This window comes from Misgurnus anguillicaudatus, chromosome 8 (assembly GCF_027580225.2).
Source record: "Misgurnus anguillicaudatus chromosome 8, ASM2758022v2, whole genome shotgun sequence".
Lineage (NCBI taxonomy): Eukaryota > Metazoa > Chordata > Actinopteri > Cypriniformes > Cobitidae > Misgurnus > Misgurnus anguillicaudatus.
The window spans coordinates 33,880,728-33,908,353 of record NC_073344.2 but is presented as its reverse complement, the minus strand read 5'-3'; the positions used below and the strand labels follow the sequence as shown (position 1 = coordinate 33,908,353).

The following is a 27,626-nucleotide window of genomic DNA, read 5'->3' as shown; positions in this document are numbered from 1 at the left end:
TATTGTTAATTGCATTGCAGCGTTTTTCTGAAAGAGCTGGAGAACTACGAGCAGCTTCCAGAAGACGTGGGTCATTGTTTCGTCACCTGGGTGAGATGAAGCATCACATTTGTAGCTCATAAAACAAGATCTTTGTTTAGAGAACATATTGTGGTTGTAGTTTGGAAAAGTCATAATCATTTAACTCCATATGAATATTTTAAAACCACTGCGTGCTGCGAGGTTGTACAAATGGGATATTACCCTAGACTACATTATGATGATCATTATAGTTAAACTTAAAAGCTTTGAAAATGTATTTACATTTACTGTATGACAAACCCACTACAAACAGTGAATGTGCTTTTATTTGTCTCCGTCTGTAAGGCTGATAAATTCCACATGTACGTCACCTACTGCAAAAACAAACCAGACTCCAGTCAGCTGATTCAGGGTCAGGCCGGGAGGTTCTTTGATGTAAGTTGGTTCTCTTTTATCTCCCGTTTGTGCCGTTGAGGTCTGAGTATACAGGGGGCGCTAAAGAGCTGCAGTCATCCATCTGTATCAATAAAACTTTATCACAGATCATACATAACTCATGGTAGAGTTAAAAAAGCTGCATTGAGGTTTAAAATTAATCAAATATGTTTTATTTGTAATTATCTAAATTGTTTTGTTCATTTTATGAAGACACAGCTAAAAAACAACCCTATTAGTTAGCAAGCTTGTTAGGTAGGGCTGCACAATTTTGAAAACATGATATTAAATAATCAAATACATAATTATATGCATAACTAATGATTGTAAAATGATTATGATGATTATGTTAATAAATAACTAGGGATAAACTAAAGAAAAAAACACAAAAATAAAAACATTCGGCACGTGAGGATCTGAGGTAGGATCCATCAAGGGGAAATTTTCTACGATGCGGTATACTTGAAAAGCGCTTTTTGAGAGGAATTTACTTCTGTCTTGTATTTCTTGTATAGCTCTGAGATGCCAACTTGAGAAAAACACTTGGCATTGCATACTCTTGTCAAGTGACTTGATCGTGTCATGTTTTTTGCAAGGTGAAATGTTACCTGTGATTTCTCTTTGCTATTTAAAAACTGTTTTTGTATACACTGGCACTGGCAAAGGTATCAAAAATAGTTTTTTGCATGTGACTATTGCAGATGTGCACCTTGCCAAGTCAGTCCTGAAATGATATAATGTGCAGCCCTATTGTTAGGCTGATATGTTTTGATGGTTTTAAAGGCTTTCTCTAAAAATAAATCATGATAATTGAAATAAATCGTTCTTTGTTCAGTCGAAAAGATAATACGTTTTTTGAGGAAAACTTTCCAGGATTTTTCTCCATATAGTGGACTTTAACTTTAAAAGTTTCAACGCAGCTTCAAAGGGCTCTGAAGCTTTGTTTATACTCACGCTTTGGTCCACAACGCAAGTCTTTGCAGATCCCGCGTGCGTCTCAACAAACAGATGAGGCATTTATAGCTGACGCGCTTGCCGTTGCACTATTCTTTGAACCGCCAGGGGGCGACGCGAGCAATCAAGTCAAAAACGAACACAAAGAAGAGGATAGAAGCCGTCGTCCACTGGAACAACCCTGGTGCTTAACATCAGAGCTTGATATATAAATATGAAAACATTAATAAAATCATCATTTCGTTAATGTTTTTACTAAACAAACAGTAGAGACATCTTTAGGTTTGTATTTTATTCCTCGTCCAGTGGTTAATTCAATATAAATATAAGCCAAAACTTCTGAATCATATGTAAAAGAATTAGTGTTTTTAACTGCAAAATTTCCATACTTTACTTCCAGAGTGCCACATAAATAGTATATGCATTTTTTTGCATGTATTGATCAAAGAGATACGTCACAGGCTTGCATGCTCGGCCAGAATCGCCTCAATTTCGGATGAGGAGCCGCACGCACGGTTACAAAAATATCGCCTACTCCCCGTTGAGGTATTTTTTGCCGCCCGCACCAACGCGCCATGCGGACGTGTCAAGTATAAACATAGCTTAAGTGATCCCAATCGACGCACAAGGGTCTTATCTCGCGAAATGATCATAATTTATACAATTTTAAACCAGAACTTCTCGTCCTGCACTAGCCGTGTGACACGTCAGCGTGACCTTACATATGTGAAAGCACACTTGTGGACAATTTAAAACAATAAATTGACACAAAGACATTAATTACTATCATTCCACATACAACCACGTTGGAATGGTCCTGTTTCTCCACACTAAACACTGGAGCAGTAGTTTTGCATACATCATGCATGACCTTTTGACGTAATTACGTAATATGTAAGGTCACCGTGGCGCATTTTTTTGGGGGCGAAAATGACGATCGTTGCACTAGATAAGACCCTTATACCTTGTTTGGAATCATTTAGAGACCTTTGAAGCTGTATTAAAACTGCAAACTGCATTGAAACTGTAAACTGTTTAGGTCCGCTAAACTCCACTATATGAAGAAAAATCCTGGAATGTTTTCCTATAAAAAAACGTAATTTCTTCTCAACTGAACAAAGAATGACAAAAACATCTTGGATGACATGGGGGTGAGTAAATTATCTTAATTTTTTATAGAAGTGGAATATTCATTTAAAAAACTCCAGTGTACTATGGGGGGGACACTGCATTATTTGACAGAAAACTTCATCAAATACAACAACTCAAAAACAAAAAAATTAAACATGTCACATATCTTTGGAAAGCTAAAATTCTTGTGATTCGAATGGTGTAAACCGTTTCAAGATACAATCAACACAGCAGGTACAATTTGTGTGCCTTTTAGGCATTTTTTAGTCTTTTTCAACAATACTAAGGCGGTTTTGGGCGGTTTAGATGTAAAGGGTCTGTGGATGTAAAAGGTCCTTACAGAACCTTACAGCTTCAGAAAACACATTTAGGAATCTTTATTTAGAGTGTAGTTGAGCTCATTAAACTCACTTTTCACTGTTTTACACAGGAAATCCAGCGGAGACATGGACTGGCCAATTCAATCTCATCATACCTGATCAAACCCGTCCAGAGAATTACCAAATACCAGCTTCTGCTAAAGGTGCTCTTGTTTGCTTTTGTTTGCTTCACACTATGATATAACCAAAGAGTTTTTAAAGGAATACACTTTTTTGAAAATATGCTCATTTTTCAGCTCCCATTTGATTTTTACTGTTTTGGAATCCATTCAGCTGATCTCCTGGTCTGGCGGTACCACTTTTAGCATAACTTAGCACAATCCATTGAATCTAATTAGATCATTAGCTTCGCGCTAAAAATAGCCAGTGTTGGGAACGTTACTTTAAAAAAGTAATTAGTTATAGTTACTAATTACTTCTCACAAATAGTAACTGAGTTAGTAACTGCATTACATTATTATAAAAGTAATTAATTACCAGGAAAAGTAATTACTGAATTACTTAAAAAAAATCTAATATTTTAAATAACTTGAATGGCCTTTACAAAATTAAAAATGTTAAATGACTAAAATGGATACTAAAGAGAAATCACTAGTTTTGTGGTAGCATGTGACGATGTGAGGTGCTTTATTAGATCAGAATTACTTGCCACAGACGTGGAGAGACTTTTTCTTCATGGCCATAAGTTGCAGTGATGGTACTAACGGCGTTATAAATAAACGGTGTTACTAACAGCGTTATTTTTTCAGTAACGAGTAATCAAATAAATTACTGTTTCTCCCTTTAAAACGCTGTTACCGTTATTGACAATAAATGCTGCGCGTTACTATAATTAATCTCACTAAATCTCACTCTTTGGCTTGTTAGCTGTACATATTGTCATACAGCAGCTTTTAGGCATTATTCAGTTTTTTGTTATAAGCCAGAAATGACAAGGAGGCGGCTTCTCGCAATACAAAGTCAATGGAGACGGTTGGATTGCTTTCCCACCCGGTGGGCGTGGTTTTTAGGTTATGACGCGCTGCGCTCTGTCTCTATTGTGGTATTTGAAAATTGAGAGCGAAGGCAGCTTTTCTGTGAGTGGGCGTGGTTTCTGCGCAGACAGCGACACGCCCCCAGCGCTTGAGAGCAGAGAATAGAGACAGAGCGCAGCGCGTCACAACCTGAAAACCACGCCCACCGGGGGGGAAAGCAATCCAACAGTCTTCATTGACTTTGTATTGCAAAAGGCCGCCTCCTTGTCACCTCTGGCCTACAACAAAAAACTGAACAATGCCCAAAAGCTGCCCTGGGACAACATGCACAGCCAACAAGCCAAAGAACACAGAAATAAGTCCCCACAAGCTGTCGAGCCGCAAAACCCAGTCCCCAAGGAGAACAAAGTGGATCGCCGACCACGCCTCCCCCCACTGGACGCAGCCCCACCAACAGGAGCACCATGAAAAGTTGCCTGCCTCCACCTCCGCGTCCAAACGCTCGTCCTTTGAAGTCGACAGCTTATAAAAAATTATTTATTTATTTTTTTGGCGTGTTAGATGTACACCTTGTCACACAGCAGCTTTTAGGTATTATTCTGTTTTTAAGTTTAATCTGTAAATAAGTTTTTATAAGCTGTCGACCCCAAAAAACGAGCGTTTAAAGACACAAAAATGGACACAGGCAACTTTTCACAGCACTTCTACTAGTAGAACTGCGTCCACCAGGGGGAAACGCAGTCGGCGATCCACTTTATTCTCCTTAAAGACTGTGTTTTACGGCTCGACAGCTTATAAAAACTTATTTCTGGGTTCTTTGGCTTGTTAACTGTACATATTGTCACACAGCATCTTTTAGGCATTATTCAGTTTTTTGTTATAAGCCAGAAATGACAAGGAGGCGGCTTCTCGCAATACAAAGTCAATGGAGACGGTTGGATTGATTTCCCCCCCGGTGGGCGTGGTTTTCAAATTTGCATAACGGCGCTCTGTCTCTATGCTGTTTATTTTTTCCATATTTTGATATCTTTGTTTTATTTACTTGCTGTTATTTATCATTCAAATATGGCTGGGTGGTTAATAACAAATTTTTTACTGATGTGGGGTCACAAACTATGAAAACCCAGCAAAAGTTGTTTCTTTAAACTACTGTTTTCTACATATAATGTAAAGAACATTCTGTAAAAATCAAACTTTGATATCTTTAATATTCTTGACTGAATAAGGTCATGTCAAAGATCGAAACCAAACTTTGCTGCTCCTAATCTCATACTTCAGCTTGGATTTCAGAGTCACATATTTGCAAGACTAAGCGGGTGTGTTTGTGTATCTTGTGTTGTTGCACGTGTGTTTTTGTGAACAGGAGTTGCTAACATGCTGTGAGGAAGGAAAGGGAGAAATAAAGGAGGGTTTGGAGGTGATGCTCAGCGTGCCCAAGCGCGCTAATGACGCCATGCATGTCAGCATGCTGGAGGGTGAGTGATAATTACAGCAAATGTGTTACAAACACATCTGTATACGGGGGAAAATTTCTTTTTCTTTTTCGTTTTGCAATTATATCAGACAGACAGCAATGAAAATAGCTTTTTTCAGCATGTGACTGACGACTTTTTTTATGAAACAGCTGGGTTTTATGAGTTCTGTCACAACTGTTTGCTCTCACATCATTACATGAGCTGTGTTATTATTTAACATAAAGTGACAGATCTTTATCAACATTTGGAAACAGTGTAGGGATGATGTTCATGCTTAATTTACGAAATGTAGCTTGACTTTTTTTGACTGTAAAATACTGTTAACACTGATCATTCGTAACATCAGGGAGCTGATTCAAGAGAAAACCATCAACCTGAAGGGGGTGCTAAAGGAGACATATGATTTTAACTTTTAAAAACTTAAATTAAAAGTTTCAAGAAGTATATTTAATATTTTTATGTGATGTTTTTTATTACATTTTCCATGCGATATATGGATTTAAAATATTTTTTTTACTAAAATTAGTATTTGGTACAGTATGTCCCCCTTTACTCTAAAAAGCACACTTCAGTTAAAATTCAATTTTGTTGTCTTGCACTTTTGTATGTACAGTATATCTATGTACAAGTAAAGCTAGACTGTTTTATAAATGTATTATTATAATTTGACCATGATATATTTCACTTCCATTGCTCCATTGCAAAACGGAACAGCATAATCTGTTACAATATTTTGGATTGTATTTTGCATTAAATCAGTAAATGGATTATATTATTGTTGTTGCTCCTAATATGACTAGATCTCGAATCATCCCATTTTGTTGTATGTCTATGGTGCCATTTGTGTGATGTGTTTATGGTTTCAGGTTTTGATGAGAACCTTGCAGTACAAGGAGAGCTCATCCTTCAGGACACCTTCCAGGTATGGGATCCCAAATCCCTGATCCGAAAGGGCCGCGATCGACACCTCTTCCTCTTCGAGATCTCGCTCGTCTTCAGTAAAGAGATGAAAGACTCGTCTGGACGCACTAAATATGTTTACAAGAACAAGCTGCTGGTAAAATCCAAGCCAAAAACCATTCGTGAAATGAGATGTTTTGCGTCTCAGAGGTATTTTCATTAAAATGTAATTAGTCTGAGCGTGAAAATAAATGTGTTTCGACAGACATCAGAATTGGGCGTCACCGAACACATTGAAGGGGATCCGTGTAAATTCGCTCTGTGGGCTGGACGTACACCAACATCTGACAACAAAACAGTGCTTAAGGTAACATGCTTGTGTGTCTCTCTTTGTCTATCTGATTATATAATGCAATTGATGAAAAAAAGTTAAATAATATATTAAAAATAATAATAATAATAGCTGTAAAATAAAAAAATCTAATTATATAATGCAGTTGATGAAAAAAATAAATAAATAATAAATAATTTTAAAATAAAATAAATCTAAATAACTACTTAGAAAAAAAATTATTTGTTTATTCTGCATGCCATATGACCATTACACACTACAATAGGCCTATAGACGGTTTCAGCAGTAACAGCATAAACAAGCGGCTGTCGCGGTCCGCACGTAACTTCCGGTAATCTCCGCTAATAATAAATAACAACAAAGTACTTTAAACGTAGTTTATTTATAAAACAAGCAAAAAACAACAACACATAGATTACCTAGGAAACCAAATTTTTTTTTATTTTCGACGAGGCATTTGTTCAAGAGATCAGTTTAGCAACTAGTCAGACGATAAAAAAAACGAAACCGGAAGTAAAGTTCGGATCCAGACGTGTATCATGTGCGTCCGATGAAACCGTCTATATTAGAAAACTAAAACTAATGCAAAATGGACAGATATGTTTTATGTGCCAATAACACGGGTAATAACAACAATAACTATGTAAACATACTATTGATAAAAACTTTAAAACATCTGAATTTTTTTTATAGTTAATCATGCAAATGTGCTATTAAATATTTATTTATAACATCAGGGGGTTCTTTATGTAAATAATTTAGGTAAAAAAACACTGAATTGATTTGTATTGTATTGATTCTGTAGTCTATTATTTATCTATTTAAAAAAAGCAGAAGAAACCTGAAATTGAAGGGATTGTTCAAACTGTTTGTGGACCCCATTCACTTCTATAGTATTCTTTTTTCCTACTATGGAAGTAAATGGGGTCCACGTATAGTTTGGTTACAAACATTTCTCAAAATATCTCAAGAAATTTATGTGTGTTTGTATGAGAGTGAGTAAATGATGACAGAATTTTATTTTTGGGTGAACTATCCCTTTAACAATTAAAATTACTTCAGTTAAAGCAAATCTCTGCGCTTCATGCTTCCTAAAGGCCTCCAGTATAGAAGTGAAACAGGAGTGGATTCGTAACATCAGGGAGGTGATCCAGGAGAGAACCGTCCACCTGAAGGGGGCGCTAAAGGAGCCAATACATCCTCCCAAAACACCAGCCAGACAGCGCAGCATCAGCAAGAGGTGTGACTCTATTTCTACAAAATATAGATTTGTGTTTTTCTTTCACAAATTTTTCCTTTGTGATCTTTATTGACAGATTCAATACACATTGACCCCTGTATCTCTTTTCTCCCAAGTGCCAAGTCTTCTTGTATTTTTTTAATGTGATCATAAATGAGGTTTGTGTTCTGTGTGCCATCGTACAGGGAAACAACTGAGGATGCAGACAGTCAGGGTGATGCCAGCAGCCAGCCGGACACGATCTCCATCGCTTCCCGCACCTCCCAGAATACCGTGGACAGTGATAAGGTACAAAATGCATAGGGGCGCAGCACGAAGGTGACAAAAGTGCCCACTGTCGTTTAGCAATTGAAAAAAACTGTAACTAGTCAGGATGATTTTAACTAGATTATTTTGACAGCCCCAAAAAGCTACAGGCCATGAAAATGCAACGGGCTGCCTATTAAATAACCCTTGGCTTTATAGAAGTAGGCTATATATGCAAGTGTATTGATGGTGAAAATTTACCTTGTAGCTGTAGCACGTTTAACACTAAGATAATGGTCCATTTACTCAGCCATAAAGATTGAGATAACAACAAAAAGATGATGGACAATGAAGCAAACTAAACGTGTAGAAATTAACAAGCCACACATGCTATTATTGGTTTTCTGCATTCATGTCATAAATGCCATCTGAACTTCATAAAAGTCTTAAGTATAAACAAAACACAATGTGCTTAGGATAACAACACACAAACAGTTATAATCTCTTGTGTCTTTATTGAACACATCCCATTTAACATGAACAGTGCTCATGTTGAGCGAATCTCAACATCACACCGTCCCTAGAAACAACAAGGTAGTCATTTTCAAATGACTAGAAGGGGGTTACAATATGCAGAAGATGCTGGAAAAGCAAAGATTGTGCAGCAGGACCTGAAAGATTTTTCTGAAGATCAGTTTAATGGCTTAAATCAAACAAGAGACTCATGAACAACTACCACAAAAGATTAAAAAAAGTTATCCGAGGAACAACAACAAGGTAGTGTCATGGTCCTGTCAGACATCCGTGCTAGATGTAGGTCTGAGTGCATCTGACAGGACCGTGGCAGTATCATGTTCTGTGTGGGGACATGTGGGATCACATTCTGTGTGTGGCTGCCACATGTTCCCGGTGTCTTGTTGCTGTCGTGATCTTGCCAGACCTTAGTGTAGATCAGGTCTATGTTCTGTGGGCAAGGTCAGGGCAGCAGTGTGTGTACGTGGGAACACGTGTGTTCACATCATATCTGTGTGACACGTGCTCCCAGTGTTTTGTGGCTGTCATGGTCTTGCCTGACCTTGGTTATTATCCAGAGGGCAGGACCAGGGCAGCATTGTTTTATGTGGGAATACGTGTGTATTCACATCATATCTGTGTAACACGTATTCCCAGTGTCTTGTCACTTTTACCCTACTCCCTTATGTAATCATGTCTTAAGTGATTAATTATGTTCACCTGTTCCCCATTGATGTGCTGTCTATTTAATGCCCTTGTGTTCTCTGTGTGGTGTGCGTGCGTTGTTTGTTGTATATTCCATGTTCCTGTGCTTCATGTTGAGACTTGTTCCTGTTGTTCCTGTTTTAGTTTGTGTTTGATATCAGTGTTTTGTTATCCTCCGTTTTACCCCCACGTGGGTGTTTTAGTTTCTGGTAATAAATAGTTATATTTTCATACATCTTGCGTTTGGGTTCATCTTCTATTATTTTTCACAATCCGGTTTATACGTACCGTGACATAACACACGCACCCAACAGAACCCAGCGAGATGTTTGCTGGCAGCCGCCTGGCGATACGGGGAAGGAGATCCCGCCCCGCATACGAGTCGGGGTACGAGTGTTATGACCCACTCGTATGCGGGCCCGAAGGTAATGCCAGGCGGCGACCGACCGGATCGGTTGGATCCCGCCAGACTCAGTCCAACGAGAGGATCATAATGACCGGGTCCATCAGGATGGGGATGTCGAATCCCGTCCTCCCGGTGCTAGAGACTACTCCCGGGGCCAGTCTTGGACCTGCTCTCCCTGCGTCGAGGGGGAGGAGGAGAAGGACGAAGAGGGCCTCGGAACCGGCGCAGCCGGAGAACCGTCATCCGCCGGTGCAGCCGGAGAACCGTCATCCGCCGGTGCAGCCGGAGACCCGTCATCCGCCGGTGCAGCCGGAGACCCGTCATCCGCCGGTGCAGCCGGAGACCCGTCATCCGCCGGTGCAGCCGGAGACCCGTCATCCGCCGGTGCAGCCGGAGACCCGTCATCCGCCGGTGCAGCCGGAGACCCGTCATCCGCCGGTGCAGCCGGAGACCCGTCATCCGCCGGTGCAGCCGGAGACCCGTCATCCGCCGGTGCAGCCGGAGACCCGTCATCCGCCGGTGCTGCCGGAGACCCGTCATCCGCCGGTGCAGCCGGAGACACGTCATCCGCCGGTGCAGCCGGAGACACGTCATCCGCCGGTGCAGCCGGAGACACGTCATCCGCCGGTGCAGCCGGAGACACGTCATCCGCCGGTGCAGCCGGGGACACGTCATCCGCCGGTGCAGCCGGGGACACGTCATCCGCCGGTGCAGCCGGGGACACGTCATCCGCCGGTGCAGCCGGGGACACGTCATCCGCCGGTGCAGCCGGGGACACGTCATCCGCCGGTGCAGCCGGGGACACGTCATCCGCCGGCGCAGCCGGGGACACGTCACCCGCCGGCGCAGCCGGGGACACGTCACCAGGCGGCTTTTCAGCCGCGGGACTTTAAGTTTCATAACTTTGGACATTTTGTTTCCCCTGTTTTTGCCCCACCACCCCTTCATCATATGTTGTTTTTGTTAAATCACCCCAATCCTTTTGTCACCTATGTTTGTTTACCTCTGTTGTTCGTTGTAATGTTGTCGTGGTTGTCTTCTGTTGTGCAGTCTTTCGTTCCTCGTGTTTAATGTTTTTGTTTGTTTTTGTTTGTGACGTCTTGTATCCGTCTTTTAAGTGGGGGGTACTGTCATGGTCCTGTCAGACATCCGTGCTAGATGTAGGTCTGAGTGCATCTGACAGGACCGTGGCAGTATTATGTTCTGTGTGGGGACATGTGGGATCACATTCTGTGTGTGGCTGCCACATGTTCCCGGTGTCTTGTTGCTGTCGTGATCTTGCCAGACCTTAGTGTAGATCAGGTCTATGTTCTGTGGGCAAGGTCAGGGCAGCAGTGTGTGTACGTGGGAACACGTGTGTTCACATCATATCTGTGTGACACGTGCTCCCAGTGTTTTGTGGCTGTCATGGTCTTGCCTGACCTTGGTTATTATCCAGAGGGCAGGACCAGGGCAGCATTGTTTTATGTGGGAATACGTGTGTATTCACATCATATCTGTGTAACACGTATTCCCAGTGTCTTGTCACTTTTACCCTACTCCCTTATGTAATCATGTCTTAAGTGATTAATTATGTTCACCTGTTCCCCATTGATGTGCTGTCTATTTAATGCCCTTGTGTTCTCTGTGTGGTGTGCGTGCGTTGTTTGTTGTATATTCCATGTTCCTGTGCTTCATGTTGAGACTTGTTCCTGTTGTTCCTGTTTTAGTTTGTGTTTGATATCAGTGTTTTGTTATCCTCCGTTTTACCCCCACGTGGGTGTTTTAGTTTCTGGTAATAAATAGTTATATTTTCATACATCTTGCGTTTGGGTTCATCTTCTATTATTTTTCACAATCCGGTTTATACGTACCGTGACAGGTAGTCATTTACAAAGTTCCCTTACTTTTCCACATCACTGTAAATGTTAAATGAGATGTGTTCAATAAAATCATGAAAGATTAGAATTGTTTGCATTGACATTAATTAAATATTAGGGGTGCACAGAAATTTCGGTCGCCGAAAATTTCAGCCGAAAATAGCATTATCGGTTTCAGGCCGAAATAAAAATTCCAGCCGAAATTGTCTACCGAAAATGAATGTCAACCGTGCCCTGGGTCTGTTATTAGTCGTCACCCACCCCTTCCCTCCGTGCTCAAGCAGGTTTCACTCACAGTCGAGCTGTTTGCACGCGTCTGCAGCAACATGTTTGCAGTGTGGATGTATTTAACCGCAAAAAGGCACTAAAATGAGCAGCTTTCTTTACACACAGAGGCACATGCGGTTGAATGTGTCCGGTCCAGACGTGATCATCACAGTATGCCCTTCAAAGATCAGAACTCTTGATGTGTAAACTTTAGAGAGAGTCGCGCTAATGTGTCTTATACTGTAATCTATTAACATACATTTGGAGAATAAAGCAATGAAAAACAACGTAACATTTTTATGTGGAGCGACTGTTGCGCTGTTTGGGATTCACCATTGGTCTCTGTGTGTGCGCGTGTTTAAGTGCCCTCAATAGTGCACATACGAGAGAGACGCGTTTAAAAAAAAACAAGCGAACATAAAATCTTTCTGTTATTGACAGGGCACATATAGACAAAATTTATCTCCACAGTATTCTTTTTCTAATAAAAACATTTGTTTATGTCTAATTGTATGTATAGATTACAGTTAGAAACCAGTCTGTGCTAAAAGATTAACCTACTCAAGTCTGTGTCATTAATGTTAATCAAACAATCCATGATAAAGAGACAAATAGCTCTAAAAATAATAATATATTTAATTTATACAATAAAGACAGTGTTATGATTCATTTAATTTGATTTCTGTACCTAATGATAATTTCAGACCTTTAATATACAACTTTGTTCTTTTTTATAAATGTTTGCAATTTCTTTACTTGTTATTAGATTTTTCCCACCCGCTTTATGCTGATTCGAAAAATAATCTGATCTGTGCCTCAAAAACTGTAATGTGATCCGAACTGTGAGATTTGTGATCCGTCACACACCTCTAGTAAAGGTAGTACACAGTGATAGCCATAAATGCAATTGTACTAATAATTGGCATAATAATTTCTTTCGGTGTTTCGGTTTTGGTTTTCGCCCTTGGTTTCCTTTTTTTTTCGGTTTCGGACAAGAATTTTCATTTCGGTGCATCTCTATTAAATATTAATGCCATTTGTTAATGATAATGACATCATCAAATTACATTTTATGACCAATTTAAGTAGAAAAGAAACTAATTCCATAGGGTTTACATTTTTTTCCTACCATTTACAGAAAATAAAATAAACCACAAAAACATGCATATGTATGTTAGGGTTTAGTAATGTTAACTTAAATATAATATTTATTAATTTACTGGCACTAATACAAGGGTAAAAACAAGGTTTGACAAATTTGAGGGGACGCCAACACTGATCTTGCATACCCCTCAATAAATAAGGGTTGCGCCCCTGACACAGCAGCATATGTTCATGAGATTTGTCATAAAGAGATTTGGGCTTGAAACTTCTAAAATATTAAGGGTTTTTATCTGTTTTTACCAAAATTAAAATTCTGGTCCAAAACCGAATTGACAATTCTGGATGTAGGCTACGTGGCCGAAAATTACTTAAAACATTTTTTTACAAAAGTTTTTGTATGATTGTATTTAGGGCTGTCACGATTATGAAATTTGACTGACAGTTAATTGCCTGATAAATTATGACGATTAATTGTCTGTTTTATTGCTTTGACATTTAATTCTCATACATTTATTTGTTTGTTCATGAAATAATTTTCACACATTATTTATGATTATTTAAATTAAATCTTTTGCAAGGTTTATCTGGCAGTAAATATTAATACACACAACACATATTTAAAAATAATTATTTAATGAATATATTTAAAAAAAAAACTGAAAATTCTTCATAAGAAATAAACACAATAAAGACTATACCAGAAAAGGTCATATTAGTACTGGACCACATGTCTGTAGTGGCTGCAAAATCCTTAAGAATAGCATCCTTCACTTCCCTAAATTTGAAATTGCTGTTTTTCAAATGTGTGTTTTACCTGGCAGTTCATAATGCTTATCAAAGTTTTGCAGCATTTCTTAAAAATGCTGTTTTTTTCTGCTGTATTAAATGGCTTTGCAATGTATTACATTACACTGTCAGCTTAGGAGCGCCATCTAATCTAGTCTCATTTATACAGGCTCTGCAGCTCCCCTTGTGTTTTTTAAAGAGATGTGCAATCATTGCGGTGATCTGAAATCATCGCGATTAGGTCAAACAATAACAATGAGATGATTATTTAATCATTGTGACAGCCCTAATTGTATTAATATTAGACTTTTAATGCTGCCAACAGTAAAAATGCTGCCAACGGTACAACTGATGTTCAAATTAAGATGATGAATTGAGAACTATTAGCTTTTATATTAACTCTTAATTCAACAGTTCATTATGGTGCTTTTGCATTAAAAGGATAGATCATCCAAAAATGAAAACTCTGTCATCATTTTCTCATCCTCATGTTGTTTTAAACTTGTATGAAATCCTTTTTTCTGATGAACACAAAAGAAGATATTTTGATAAATTATTGTAAGCACACAGTTGATGGAATCTATTGAAGTCCATCATATTTGTTTTTCCTACTATGGAAGTCATTGGTCAGCTATGAGCTTACCATCATTAATCAAAATATATTTTTTTGTATTCATCAGAAAAAAGAAATTCATACAGGCCTAGAACAACATGATGACAGAATTTGTGTTTTTGGGTTAACTATCCCTTTAAACACATTATTATTATTATTATTTGATTATTTGATCAAAAAAATCGAATTTCCCGATGTCCTCCTATCTGCTTAGCATTCAGACTTACTCGTAATGCATGTTTATTAACTCTATTGTAAGTTTATTGTTTTTTACTGAGACCTACAAAAGCGCCCAAGTTATTTTTGTCCGCGGGATGACTAATTTCTCCTCCTGTTTTTGCCACCTTTATTGCTGTCTACTCTTGTTTCTTCATTTCCTTTCTTGTCCTACTTAAATTTGATTCTGATTCACCATTTTCCCTTCAAGTGCGCCAAACTAGAACACAGCTCCTCATTACTCCCTCTGCAATCTTTCTCTTTTTCTATTTTACCTGTAATTTCTCTATAATTTGTTAACCTCAGGTCAGTCTCTCCGCTCTTGTTTAATTCAACCATCTACTGTAATTACAGACAAAAAAGCTTTGACTCTTTTCCTGGAGATGCTCTTTTTGACTGTGCGTGGTTTCGCCCGCTTCTTGTTTTGCTGCGCTCAGCGTGGTTTAAATCAAGGGACGCATTCGACTTCAGACGGCACACCCACTGACCGTTTACTGACTGTCTGATGCGTGTCGCACACAAACATGTTTTACCCTGCTTATAAATGTCAACCCAAGCCGGATTCTGTGCAATTTACAGGCGTCAAAATACATATAGTCTCATGTAGGCATGGACTATTAGCTTAATGTACGGCAACTTATAAGTACTGTAGTGACCAAAAATCACCCACCCTCTACTTTTTTTTACTTTTATCACCACAAGTGACTTGTTCAAGTGAGACAAATGGTTAGTTATATAACTTCAGTCAATTGCAGACATATCAGATTTGTTTGTCTGCCTCTGATTCTGTCAGCAGTATGTCTTATGTCATTGTGGTTTGAGGTTTTCGTATGTGCAGACTGTGTATGTGGGTGGCTCAATGTGCATTCAAATGTAGAGTTATATATAGACCTCTCATATTCCTTATTTTTCTATGCTAGACGTCTCTTGAGTTTCTTGAGTCAGCGTTTGGTGCAAAGATAATGGGTGTATGAATAGGAGTGTGTGTGTGTGTGTCTGTGTGTGCGCGCGTGCGTGTGTGCGTGTGTGCGTGTGTTTGCTTTGGGTTTATACCATAGACTGTAAAAAAAAGATGGACGTAGTGTCCGAAACGTCACCCATAGGTTTCTGAAGATCGTTTTTGAAGCTTAATGTAGTTGGGGCCTGCCGTCGCCATCTTGGGCGTGCATCACCACCCATCACTCGCGGATATTCGAAAATGGGTATAAAGACAGGACGCGGGTGAAGCTGAGGTGACTGGTTGCTGAAATCACGCCCGCCTAGCTGGGCTCTAGTGACAGCAGTGGCTGTTCAACCGTCACTCAAGTGGCCACGCCCTTAATTATGCAGAACTTTAAGGCTTAAAATAATTTAAACGGATGAGTTACAAAACAATTCACCCCCCTCACAGTTGTCAGGAAGGGCAAAATTTGCTATATAGACCAAAAACTATTTTTGTACCAGGCTGTAAACATATTATTTTCTACTGTAAAGTTGGCCATTTTAACATGGAGGTCTATGGGAATTGACTCCCTTTTGAAGCCAGCCTCTAGCGGCCAGTCTATGAATTGCAGTTTAAATCACTTCCGTATTGGCTTCATCAGAGATATCGGAAGGTTGCACCTCGGTTTATGCCATAGGGACAAAATAGTCTGATGAAGTCACAATTTAGGGGTCATCGTGATGCGTAAAAGTGACTTATGCTGCGTTAACACCAGCCGCGGTAAAGGCGTCAAGCGGGAGTGATTTCAATGTTAAGTCAATGTGAAGACGCGTTGACGCGCGTCTGGAGGTCTCGTGGCGCGACTGAGGCGGTTAGCGTGGCACGGTAGACGTGATTCCGCCTCATTCGCGCGTCTAGTTCACGCAAATGGTGCGACTTAAGCGTCTGCCGCGGTACGCACAAATGGAGCTTTTTGAGCATTTTGCTTGTTTGATGCGTATTTGCGGCTGACGCTCAAGTTGAAAAATTTTTACTTTGGCGGATTTTCATGCTGCGTTAACCAATCAGGAGCCTGCTTGCTGCTGTGGCGGCCCCGCCCGGAGTCACTCATTCAACACGGAGGAACGCTTGATATTGTACGTGAGCAGTCACCCGGAGCTATACGACACAAGTTCTTATTTCTATAGAGACAGGAATAAAAAGGACCTTGCTAGGAAGAGTGTCAGTGAGGACATTGGGCAACCTGGTAATTTGTAAATACACATTTCGCGTGACGTTTATCGACCCACGGCATTCCCGCCTGTTTTTAAACTATTTTCCCCCTATAGTAAGGTTACCAAATACAAACCGGTAACTCTCTCGATGAATGCACAATGCACTTGCCCCTCCCACAAGAGGTGGATTTCGCCTCTGCCGCAAGTCAAATGCTTGCTTTTTCCGCGCGTCTAGAGCGTCTAGAGCGTCTAGAATGCATTCAAAATGTTCAAGTGGCAAACTAGACGCGGTAGAGGCAAATTTGACGCCTCAAACGCGGCTGGTGTAAACGCATCATAAGAGATATGATACAAATTTTCTTGACTTTCAAAAATGCTAAATGTTCTTGTTTAGAGATGTTGTTTGGTCTTGACTTAGGGTTAGTTTATTATAAAGTGTTAATGCTTTCTCTCTTCATCACTTCAACTTTAGTTTGTCCTGTTTTCTCTCTCTCTCTCTCTCTCTCTCTCTCTCTCTTCTCCACATGGGCAGATCCCTTCTTAACTCTCCTTAGCTGTGGAAATCTAAATGACAGCTCAGATATTGTGCTTCAAACTTTCTAAACAACATATGTAGTCACTTGCTCCGTCTGAGACTCTAGGAGTGAGAGAGTGGGTTTTACTGTGTTTTACCTGACTGTCGTCCAATCAGAGGGCATATCTGGTTGGCATACTTGCTTCTGGTTGGTTGGATTTGAGGTACTCATAGAGTCATGCCCAGGTGGAGGGGTTTCAGACTGTCCAAGAGAACCAGACCTGTGAGTAAACCTGATTTTGATGGATTTTCTAGGTTGTTTGGAAATGATTGATTATGGTTTGTAGATTTTTGTAAATAGAGAGCAAATCTATTGATGGTTGCTGTGGAAATGCAAAGTTTTACATACAATTAATAAAGCTAGCTATGCTTTTAATTATAAAGCAATGCTGTTAATTATAAATAAATATATATATATATATATATATATATATATATATATATATATATATATATATATATATATATATATATATATATATATATATATATGTATATAAGATAGCATATCATGTGTTAGTGCCAGGACACATTTCAAATGCCTCTTTTGTGTCTCCAGATAAACTCACTGACACACTCGTGAGAAAAGGCAACTAGATAAAAGCACGCTTTGTGTGTTGAATATAAGCATAAAGCGATTATAATTTTGTGCGTGTGTGTGCTTGTGTAAGAGTGTGAATCTTTGCTTCTCATCGTGTATTTTCAGAGCATGTAAACTAATTTGTGACTGATTTGTCTACACAAATGGCACATTTATTATGGTATAATATCAAAAATTGCATTTACTTTATTAAATTTATCTTAGTGGCTCTGAAGGTCACCAGTTTTCAACCTAACCAGAAGCAGAGCCCTCTGATATGTTTTCCCCTACAATTATTCTTAAATCTGTCTCTGCTGACATTTGCACTTTAAATGTAGAAGTGTACTTGCGCATCTGTCAGTGTGTCTGTGTGCGTTTTGTGTTTCTTTGTAAGCATGACCTAACATTTGGACTGGGTTTTCTGTGTTGCTCAGAAGGGAGTGGCTGTTCAACTTTTAATTCGTAAAGCGTAAAACCTTCAGATATCTTATGGTCAGTGTTGGGAGTTATAAACAGCCTCCAGTTTACGTCAGTGCCAAACCACATTAGAGAATGATAACAATGTTTCAAGTCATTAACAAACATGGTAAACATTTGAACAGATAATTAGTATATAACATTTAAATATTAATATTTTTAAATGTATAAATATATATTTAAATATGCATTATTTTATGATCACAGTATGTAACCTATTATTTTCATATCAATAGTGAGTTATTCAGCATATAGGTAAGAAAATAAAGTGTATGTGTGGGTATTCTATTCTAAATTATTAATTTGACATAAATCACACATATATATTTATATATTTGCAGCTGATGTCTCTTAAGCTGTTCGGTTTTTTGCAGCTGGCAGCAAACGAAGGAAAAGCGTCAGCTAAATGATAACATATGGTTCATATGTAACACTTAGTATGTGAGAGTATGGTTTCCTCATGCCTGTGAATTCTCTCTGTATGGAATACTGTTTTCCATATGGCGGGAATTCCTGCCCAGCTGTAAAGAATCAGGCTGGGAAAACACCCTGTGTTCCCTGGAGAAGGGTGTATCTCTCCCCTCCACCCTATCACATGCTTCCCTGTGTCCTACTGCTGTCTGCCTCGATCACAAGAGATTATAGAGTTGTAAATCTAGAATTAAAGCATTATTTATATGCATCATACCTTTGAGAACAACATCAATTACTGTACATATACAGTACACACAATCTTATAGAATACAGAGATTGAATGAAATTAACAGAAAACCTCACGCAAGTGCACATTTTTAAATCATCTTTGTTATTTGAATGAAAATTCATTTATTTATAACACCGTTTCTTAAACTTTTTCTGCCATTCCCAACTTTGGAGTTAGGGAAGGCCAATTGCCCCGCTACAAAATGATAATCAAGTAGGATATAAGTTTAACTGTTGAAATGTATTTAATCACATCATATTGTAAAACATAACAGCATTAAACACTTTTAATAGAGAATATGTATTATCACTTTGCATTAAATAAGTTTTTGTTCAAAAATAAATAAAAATAATAATGCAACTTTTTGGTTGATTAGGTCCGCTGTCTATCTTGGTTTTCTTTGCTGGTGCCGAATATCCATTTTTTTTCATTCTGTGTCACAAATGTATCCATTGTTAACTTTATACACACTACAGCCTGTACTACCTAATATTAAAAGAGATCACAAAAATGACAAAATGTCCTACCGTTTGTAACGCCCCACTTGTAATGTTCCTATTCCCCACCAGTGGGGCACGCCCCACACTTTGAGAAACGCTGATTTATAAGGTTAAGTGCTTGTTTAAGTCCCATCGCTATGTTTTAAACTTTACTGTGTAAGAGTGTTTTCACACCTGCATCATTTAGTTCGGTTGAATCCTACCAGAGTTCGATTGCTCACTCGGTGCGGTTTGTTTGGGCAGGTGAGAATGCAGCAATCAAACTCTGGTGCGCACCAAACATGCGGACCAAGACCACATTGAAGAGGTGGTCCCGGTACGCTTTCAAACAAACTCTAGAACGGTTCGTTTGTGGTGAGAACACGATCCGAGATCGAACCGACCTAACTGCAAAAGTGCTGCGCATTTTGGACTAACCCAGCTGCCGTAGTCAGCTGCGCACTGCATTATCGTATGAGGAAGTGTTTGTTGACAGTTTCTATTAGCAATATTAGCACAATGACAGATCGCGGACATACCTGGAGTTGCGAGGAGGTGCGGACGGAGCCTTAGAAATTTGGTGTCTTCGCCATTTGTAGTGCATTATAACGTTGTTTTCAAGCCACATCCACGATTCATTCTGGAAATGAACGGTTTGTCTAGAGCGCTGTATACAAATTATGTATAACAACCACTGACATAATTACAGCGCGCAACCATTTTCCTCCTTTTTGTTTAGTTCCAGGGTTCCGTTGGAATTTCGGGCACATTGATTCTGACCAATCGAGAAGCAGTTTAGGAAATACGTTCAAATACATGTGGCCAATGAGTGATGTGGACCTTATCACATGACTGAATTTTGGTTCGTTTCAACCAAATGTTTAGTGTGGACCAGAGCAATCAGTGTGGTGTGAAAAGGAACAAAAAACGCTAAAAAAGCTACAATGTATAATTTTTTGCTTTTGGTCCGGACCAAATGAACCAAACTACAAATATGAAAACACCCTAAATCTGCAGTGCATTATTGAGCTATGGCCCTATTATTGATGCTTTAAATAATGCTTTTTAAGTGGTTGTACTTGTCTTTTTCATGGTGAAATGATAAAATAACCTTTAAATGCATTAAAGGAGGGACCCAGGCCATATTCTGGGCAATATCCCAAAATATCATTCAGACTTGCGGGTGGGATGTTTGATTTAAGCCTTTAAGCATCCACCCAAAGACCCTAGCAACAAAATACGTACCAGCACGCTGAAAACCACTCTGAACATCTTAGCAGATGCCAAGCCTTGGCAACATCCAAGCATCATGATTTGCATGGGCAGGCAGCACTCACTGTTTTCTTTCAGAAAATGAAAACTTTAGATGAATCCAAAATCTACTTTAAAGGTGGTACGTTTTTCCATAACTATTACCATCTCTGAGAATATCATGGTATAAATTCAGAAGAAATTTGGTGTGGCCATGGTGCTATAATCAAAACCACCATGGTTTCCATGGTACACTTTTCTAAAGGTTTTAGCTTCAAACCTGGCACGTACACAGCTTCAGTGTTTAATATGAGAAAAGGTTTTGTTGTAGATGTTTATCCAGCTGAATGTCTGTTTTGAGACTCAGAACAGGGGGAGTTCAGTCATAACTACACTCGGGAAGCAGCTTTCTCTAGGGTGGGTCACTGGGTCAGAACAAAGCCAGTGTTGACGCCCAAGAGCGGACTGCATATCGAGAGCTTCAATGACGAGCTGTTTACACCTTAGACTCATTTCATATACATGTAGGGAACTTAGATAGTTTCGGGTCAGAAACTCTAAGGGATTTATGCAAATCAGGTATAACGCAATTGAAAATAGTGCACTGCGTAATTCCCCATATTTTGCCGGTTTTGAGTGTACGGTTCTGAATGATGCAGCAGGCTGCCGCTGTCTGACATACAATACACTACTTTACCAGGACTCACTCCACCAGTGATAAAATGATAAAATGACAGGTTTTGTACATTTTTACCCCCAAAAAACTTACAGAGGTTGTTGGTAAATATTGAAACTAACACAGAGAAATTGATCTTATTGATCTTTAACATATTATTAGGTCATATTATTTACCCAGACAGATTTGCTTACATTCAGCAAGTGTGATTTAGAGGTTACATTTTGTACTTACATTTTAAAGGGACACTCCACTTTTTTTAAAATATGCTTATTTTCTAGCTCCCCTAGAGATAAACATTTGATTCTTACCGTTTAGGAATCCATTCAGCTGATCTCCGGGTCTGGTGCTAGCACTTTTTTAGCAAAGCTTAGCACAATCCATTAAATCTGATTAGACCATTAGCATTGCGTTAAAAAATATGCAAAGAGTTTCAATATTATTCCTAAAACTTGACTCTTTTGTAGTTACATCATGTAGTATTGAAAGTAACCAAGGGGACTATTTTCGGGCAGTGCGTAATATCACTACGCCTGCTGCAGCCGTGATACAGCAGCAAAGTCCTTGATGAGAATGAGATGACCACGCCGAAATGAGAGTAGTTCCTAGCCATATCCGCCTAGAAAATCGCAGCTTTTAATTTTCCGTTTGTCTTAGTACATGATGTAACCACAGAAGAGTCAAGTCCCAAACAGGAAAAATATCGAAACTCTTTGGTTATTTTTAGCGCAATGCTAATGGTCTAATCAGATTCAATGGATTGTGCCAAGCCATGCCAAAAGTGTTAGCGCCAGATCTTGAGATCGGCTGAATGGATTTCAAAACTGTAAAACTCAAATGTTTAACTCTAGGGGAGCTGGAAAATGAGCATATTTTCAAAAAAAGTGTAATGGCCCTTTAATGGTTGTGTTTATTATGGGCTGTTTAATTTTGGCTGTAAACACTTAATGCTCTGTCCTGTTGGCTCCAGTAGTTTTAATGATTCAGGCTGATTAAAACAAGTTATGTGAGGACAACAACCAAGCACAAAAACATCTTTCAAAACTTCTTTTGTCTTTGGTAGAAGTTTTTTTTATAAAAACCTTGAATTGTTCTGATGATGTAGTCTGATGTAATCTTTACATTAAGCAACATTAATAATTAGGTTTAAATCAAATTGGTAGAATTAAGCATAAACACTTAATAGTTTTATCATATTTCTAATCGAATGTCTTATTTATTAGATCAAAACTTAAATCTCTCTCCATCTCTCTCTCTCTCTTTCTGTAGTTGTCGGGTGGTTGCGAGCAGACCGTGGTTCTGCAGGACTTTGTTGCAGGTTCGGTGGGCGAGCTGAGCATTCAGTCGGGTCAGACCGTCGAGCTTTTGGAAAGGTCCGGAGAGCGGCCCGGCTGGTGTCTGGTGCGGACCACCGAACACTCGCCCCCTCTGGAGGGTCTGGTTCCAAGCAGCACCCTCTCCGTGTCTCATTCCCGTAGCAGCGTTGACATGGATTGTTTTTTCCCACCTGGGAAAGGTAAGTTTCACACCCACTGAAAAAAGCCACAATGAAAGATCATGTGTCACACCCTGGATGAAAAGATTAAAGTTTTCCGATGGGTAGGTGCATACATGTGTGCAAAAACAAATGTGAGAGTAATGCAGGATCTGTATGCAATATTTGATCATTACGGGTCACCTCCCTCTGGAAACTACACTCATGTGAAAACAAGTAGATGATGAACTTTCTCTTTAAAGGAAAACGCTTTGGAGTCGGACCGAGTACCAAAACACACTTGTAGCCAATCAGCAGTAAGGGGCGTGTCTACTAACCGACATCATTGCCTGGGTTGCGTATGTGTGGGACGGGTCTATCAACAGAAGGTCCAGATTCTATTGGGGTAGGGGCGTGTTTGTTTAGGTGATTTCAAATATCAGCATTGGCTTTCAGAGATCATGCACTCCGCCTTTAAGTAGTTCTTCACATGTGCAGTTCTCTGAACAGCCTGTGCTCTGGTTTCTAACAGGGGAGTCCGGTCTGGTCTGGTCTCAGTGGGTGAAGTACATTTAGTGTTTGATGATTAATTAACAGACTTTACAAGGTATTAGTGGTGATAGCAGAAGCCTGTGTCTGTCTTTGATGTGATCTCTTTTGGAGATGGCTGGAGATGTTTGATGTACTCAGGCTCAGTCTGTCGGTGGAGCTTCAGTCCTGTCCACATTCACAGGTTTATGTTTCTCCAGACTGCTAAGAAGAAGTGTAATACAACAGATCCTCAGTGATGTTAGAGAGTCAGGCTTGTAACGCAAAGGTCCTCGGTTCGATTCTTATTGTCGGCACATAGCGACTGAGGTGTACTTAAGCAAGGCACCCTTGACACAGTTGCTCCCAGGAACTGCAGTGATAGCTTACTGGAATGGGTTAAATTGCTGGGATTGGGTTAACATACTTGACAATTATGCCACTTTCATTTTAATCCATTGCCATTTTGGTATTTAGTTGGTTTTTGACAAATGCATTTCCAACTTTGAGAGGTTTCATGTGGAGTGTGTAGCTTTGGTTTTCAGGTCAGGTTTGCGTTGATGTTTGTTGTGGAGTTGTGTGTGTCTCTGTTAAGACCTGTGTTAGGTGGAACTCGTTCTATTGTAGCCCCTCGACTTCCTGTTGTCCCTGCTTTTAACTTCCTGTATTTAGATGAGAACGTTCCTAAACATCCCTGCCAGGACCCCTCGACCTCTTGACCGTTAAGATCTGGATCTAAGAATAAATAGAGGAAAGGGGGAGCTTTTAGGTGGGATGGGTGAACAAAAAGGCTTGGTCAAGCGCAGCAGGTCAGTTTGACAGCAAACTATGTCAAGCTGGACTGTCTCAAGGAAAAGTTTTTGTAGTTTTTAAAAAACTAAAACATGTTTAATACTAAATATGAATAATAAAAAAATTCACATAGTCATAATTTTAACTACAATAAATACGAATTAACAATAAATATAACGTTAACTATAACAATATTAGCGTCCACATCGCGGACGATAACTTTGTTAATTTGCTCACTTGCACGGTACTCACGCAAAACACTTACCGTACCTTCCGGGTTATAAGCCACACCGGAGTATTAGCCGCATCATTCAAAAATGCGTCATTAAGACGAAATAACATATATAAGTCAGAGTAGACTATACGTTGCGTTTATTTAGAAAATTATTTCACAAAATCCAAGCCAAAGAACAGATATTTATTCTGGAAAGGCAAGTTGTTCAACTAAACAATAGCAGACAGAAAAGCAGACTGAATAGATATCTGTACTTTAAAGTATTATTATCAGTTATTTAAACGATAAACCATAGCATACAGAACTTACATGGAAGGTTGAATAGGCTAAATTAACCGAACAAGCCAACTAGCATGAAGTTCGCATTCTCGTCATTCTACATTACTGAATCTATTGAATTACAAAAATACAGAAGCAGCATGTAGCGGACTCTTGCGGCTGTAGACGGTAATCTTGTCTCTTGCCTCATAAATGTCAAAATTTATTCATACTGACTTACAAGGCGCACCAGAGTATAAGACGCAGCACCAGCCAAGTTGTGAAAAAAAAGGCGTCTTATAGACCGAAAAATACGGTACCTTGAATGACATTAACTAATATCGCATATTTCCTGCAAATAAAAACTTTTGCAATTGTTTATGTGCCATTGAATGTGTAAATATGCTGTTCTTGGTGCATGGACAGCAACTATAACCTGCAGATGTCCTCGAATTCCTATCTCTATATAGTTTGTGTACAGTGTTGGGGAAAGTTAGTTTTAAAAGTAATGCATTCCAATATTAAGTTACTCCCAAAAAAAGTAAGTTATTGCGTTATTTAGTTACTTTTCATGCAAAGTAATGCTTAGGTTACTTTTTAGTTACTTTTGCGTTACTTTTTCTTGGCTGAGGCTTGATCTCTTTCGGGCCTTGCGGGTGTTTTTATAACTGCATTCAGAAATTGCGTTTCATAACAAAAATGTCGAGCTTTGGCCTGCCATCTCGGTTTCTGACTCAAACTGTTCCCACACAGGCGTGTACGCATAGAGTGCATAATATGACGTTTTGTGTAATTCAGTACATAATTTATTTTAAATCAAATTTATTACACTAAAAAAGTAACTTGCATTACTTTTTTTAAAAAGTACACTGAAATATGAATGTTTACATTTAAAAAGTAATGCGTTACTTTACTCGTTACTTCAGAAAAGTAATATTATTACGTATTGCACGTTACTTGTAATGCGCTAACCCCAACACTGTTTGTGTAATCTAATATCTTACATTTTGGCGTAGTCAATATTTTTATAGTTATAGTTTATAATGTGAACGGCCATTTATTGTATCAGAAAGGTTCTTTAAAGGTTCTTCAGGCAGAAATGGTTCTTCTATGGCATCGTAAAGCACCTTTGAATGAAAAACTAATCTACCTTCAAAAGTAGTCCAGGCAGTTTTAAACAACATTACTGCTCAAGTAAACAATGTTAGTGCATACAGTACATAAGTGCTTTAACACATTATTGGCTTCATGTTTCTACTTTTAAACTCTTTGGCCCACTTACCTGCTAGGTTTTCAAGTGTGTTTGTCAGGATTCTGCCTGTTTATTGTCTTGTTGTATATATCTAGTTTTAGTATGGCAGAGTCCTGACACTACAATGTTTTATGTGGGAGATATTTCCTGTGTCTCGTCACTTTTTACACGATCTCTTACCTGTTATTATTTTCAGCTGTTCCCCTCATTAGTTCTCTCTATTTAATGTCCCTGTGCTCTTTGTTCTGTGCTTGTGCGTTTGTCTAATCTACCTGTGAGTACTTTGTCCTGTTGTTAAGATTCTAGTCAAGTCTTTGTACATTTATATTAGTCTAGTTAGTGTCCTGTGTTTCATTTTGTTGTATTCTAGTCAGTGTTAAATTTATCTTTGTATTAACTTTTACCCCCTCGTGGGTTTTGTTTTTCCTTTTTTGTTAATAAAGTTCAGTGTTTTTTCATTATTGTCTGCGCCTGGGACCTTGTCTTGCCTATTCCTGACAGTGTTAGTATAAACACATTTTCTGTTCTTTTTCTGCAAACTGAGGTTTGAGTGAACATTATTTTTCCTTTAACTGAATACTTATGTGCTTTTTTACACCTGATGCAATACAGAAATAATAAACAGAATGATGCATAACACAGAAGGCTTTAGTCAGACTGTGTGCAATGAGGTGCCTTGCTGTATAAATGACAGCGCTTTATGATGAGTTAGCTCATTTTATTTTGATCTTTGAACTACAGTGTTGCATGTTGTTGAAAGCTCGAATCCACTTGCATATAATAGTTAACTTATTCCTAGTAGGACTTCTACTTTACAGAAAAGATATAAGGAACTTATAGCCGCTAAATGCCAATTTTGTCACAAATGAGAATGATATTGACCGAATATTATCAATAATCAAATACATTCGCTTCAAATCTGCTTAATCTCAGCCTCGGGGTCATTCAGAAATACCAGTTTGTTGGCAGAAATCACTATGAATCTGATAAAAAAAGCGCTGATTTACAAGAAAACATGATGTCAGACACACTTTTAAAGGTTTTTGCATCTGAGCACTAGCTCACTAAGATCTACCACATTAAAAAATGTTCACATGTAATTTTTCACCCGTAAGGGATTCATTGCTTTGAAATGCACTTACGAAGAGTGGAAACTACTACTAATCGCATTTACTGAAGATGCTCACGCAACGAGTGTAGTTACTTTGCTGTAAACCTACCTGTATGGGGATCTCATTTATAGATTAGATATGCTGTAGATCCTCTTAAAAGATGGTAAATGGTAGTATTAGGTTAACCTCTGAACCTTTGTCCGAGTTTAAAAAGCAGGGTTTGATCACTACAGACACAAGTTTTTTACAAGGTTGCGACTTGGGTGCCCCTGAGCAAGGCACCTTATTCCCAATTGCTCCTCGAGTATGGGCTTACCATACTTGACAATCACGTCACTTTCAATCTGTCTTTTTCAGTTTTCCATCTGTTTGTTTTCCTCATTTAGTTTTTCTGCAAGACGAAGTGGATCAGCTTGTCAGACGCTAATTTGGATTTCGGTGTTTGCTTGTACGGTGGCTCTGAATGTTAAAACACCTCTCAAAATGCTTGCTATGGATGCGTAAAATGCAAGAAATTTAACC

General features: G+C 39.0%; 1 protein-coding gene across 6 annotated transcripts in view; it reads left to right on the top strand.

Moving 5' to 3' along the window:
• The window catches only part of kalrnb (kalirin RhoGEF kinase b), a 119,829-nt gene that overhangs the window by 65,157 nt on the left and 27,046 nt on the right, over positions 1-27,626 (top strand). For 5 of the 6 annotated variants that reach the window (XM_055214160.2, XM_055214162.2, XM_055214158.2 and 2 more), the window contains 9 exons: positions 21-90; positions 367-456; positions 2,972-3,064; positions 5,259-5,370; positions 6,237-6,427; positions 6,536-6,637; positions 7,720-7,862; positions 8,048-8,150; positions 22,723-22,969. In XM_055214160.2, coding sequence (XP_055070135.2) covers positions 21-90; positions 367-456; positions 2,972-3,064; positions 5,259-5,370; positions 6,237-6,427; positions 6,536-6,637; positions 7,720-7,862; positions 8,048-8,150; positions 22,723-22,969 — 1,151 coding nt within the window. Of the gene's footprint in view, positions 1-20; positions 91-366; positions 457-2,971; positions 3,065-5,258; positions 5,371-6,236; positions 6,428-6,535; positions 6,638-7,719; positions 7,863-8,047; positions 8,151-17,320; positions 17,511-22,722; positions 22,970-27,626 lie in introns of those variants that run through there. The other variant, XM_055214163.2, reaches the window with a different exon arrangement.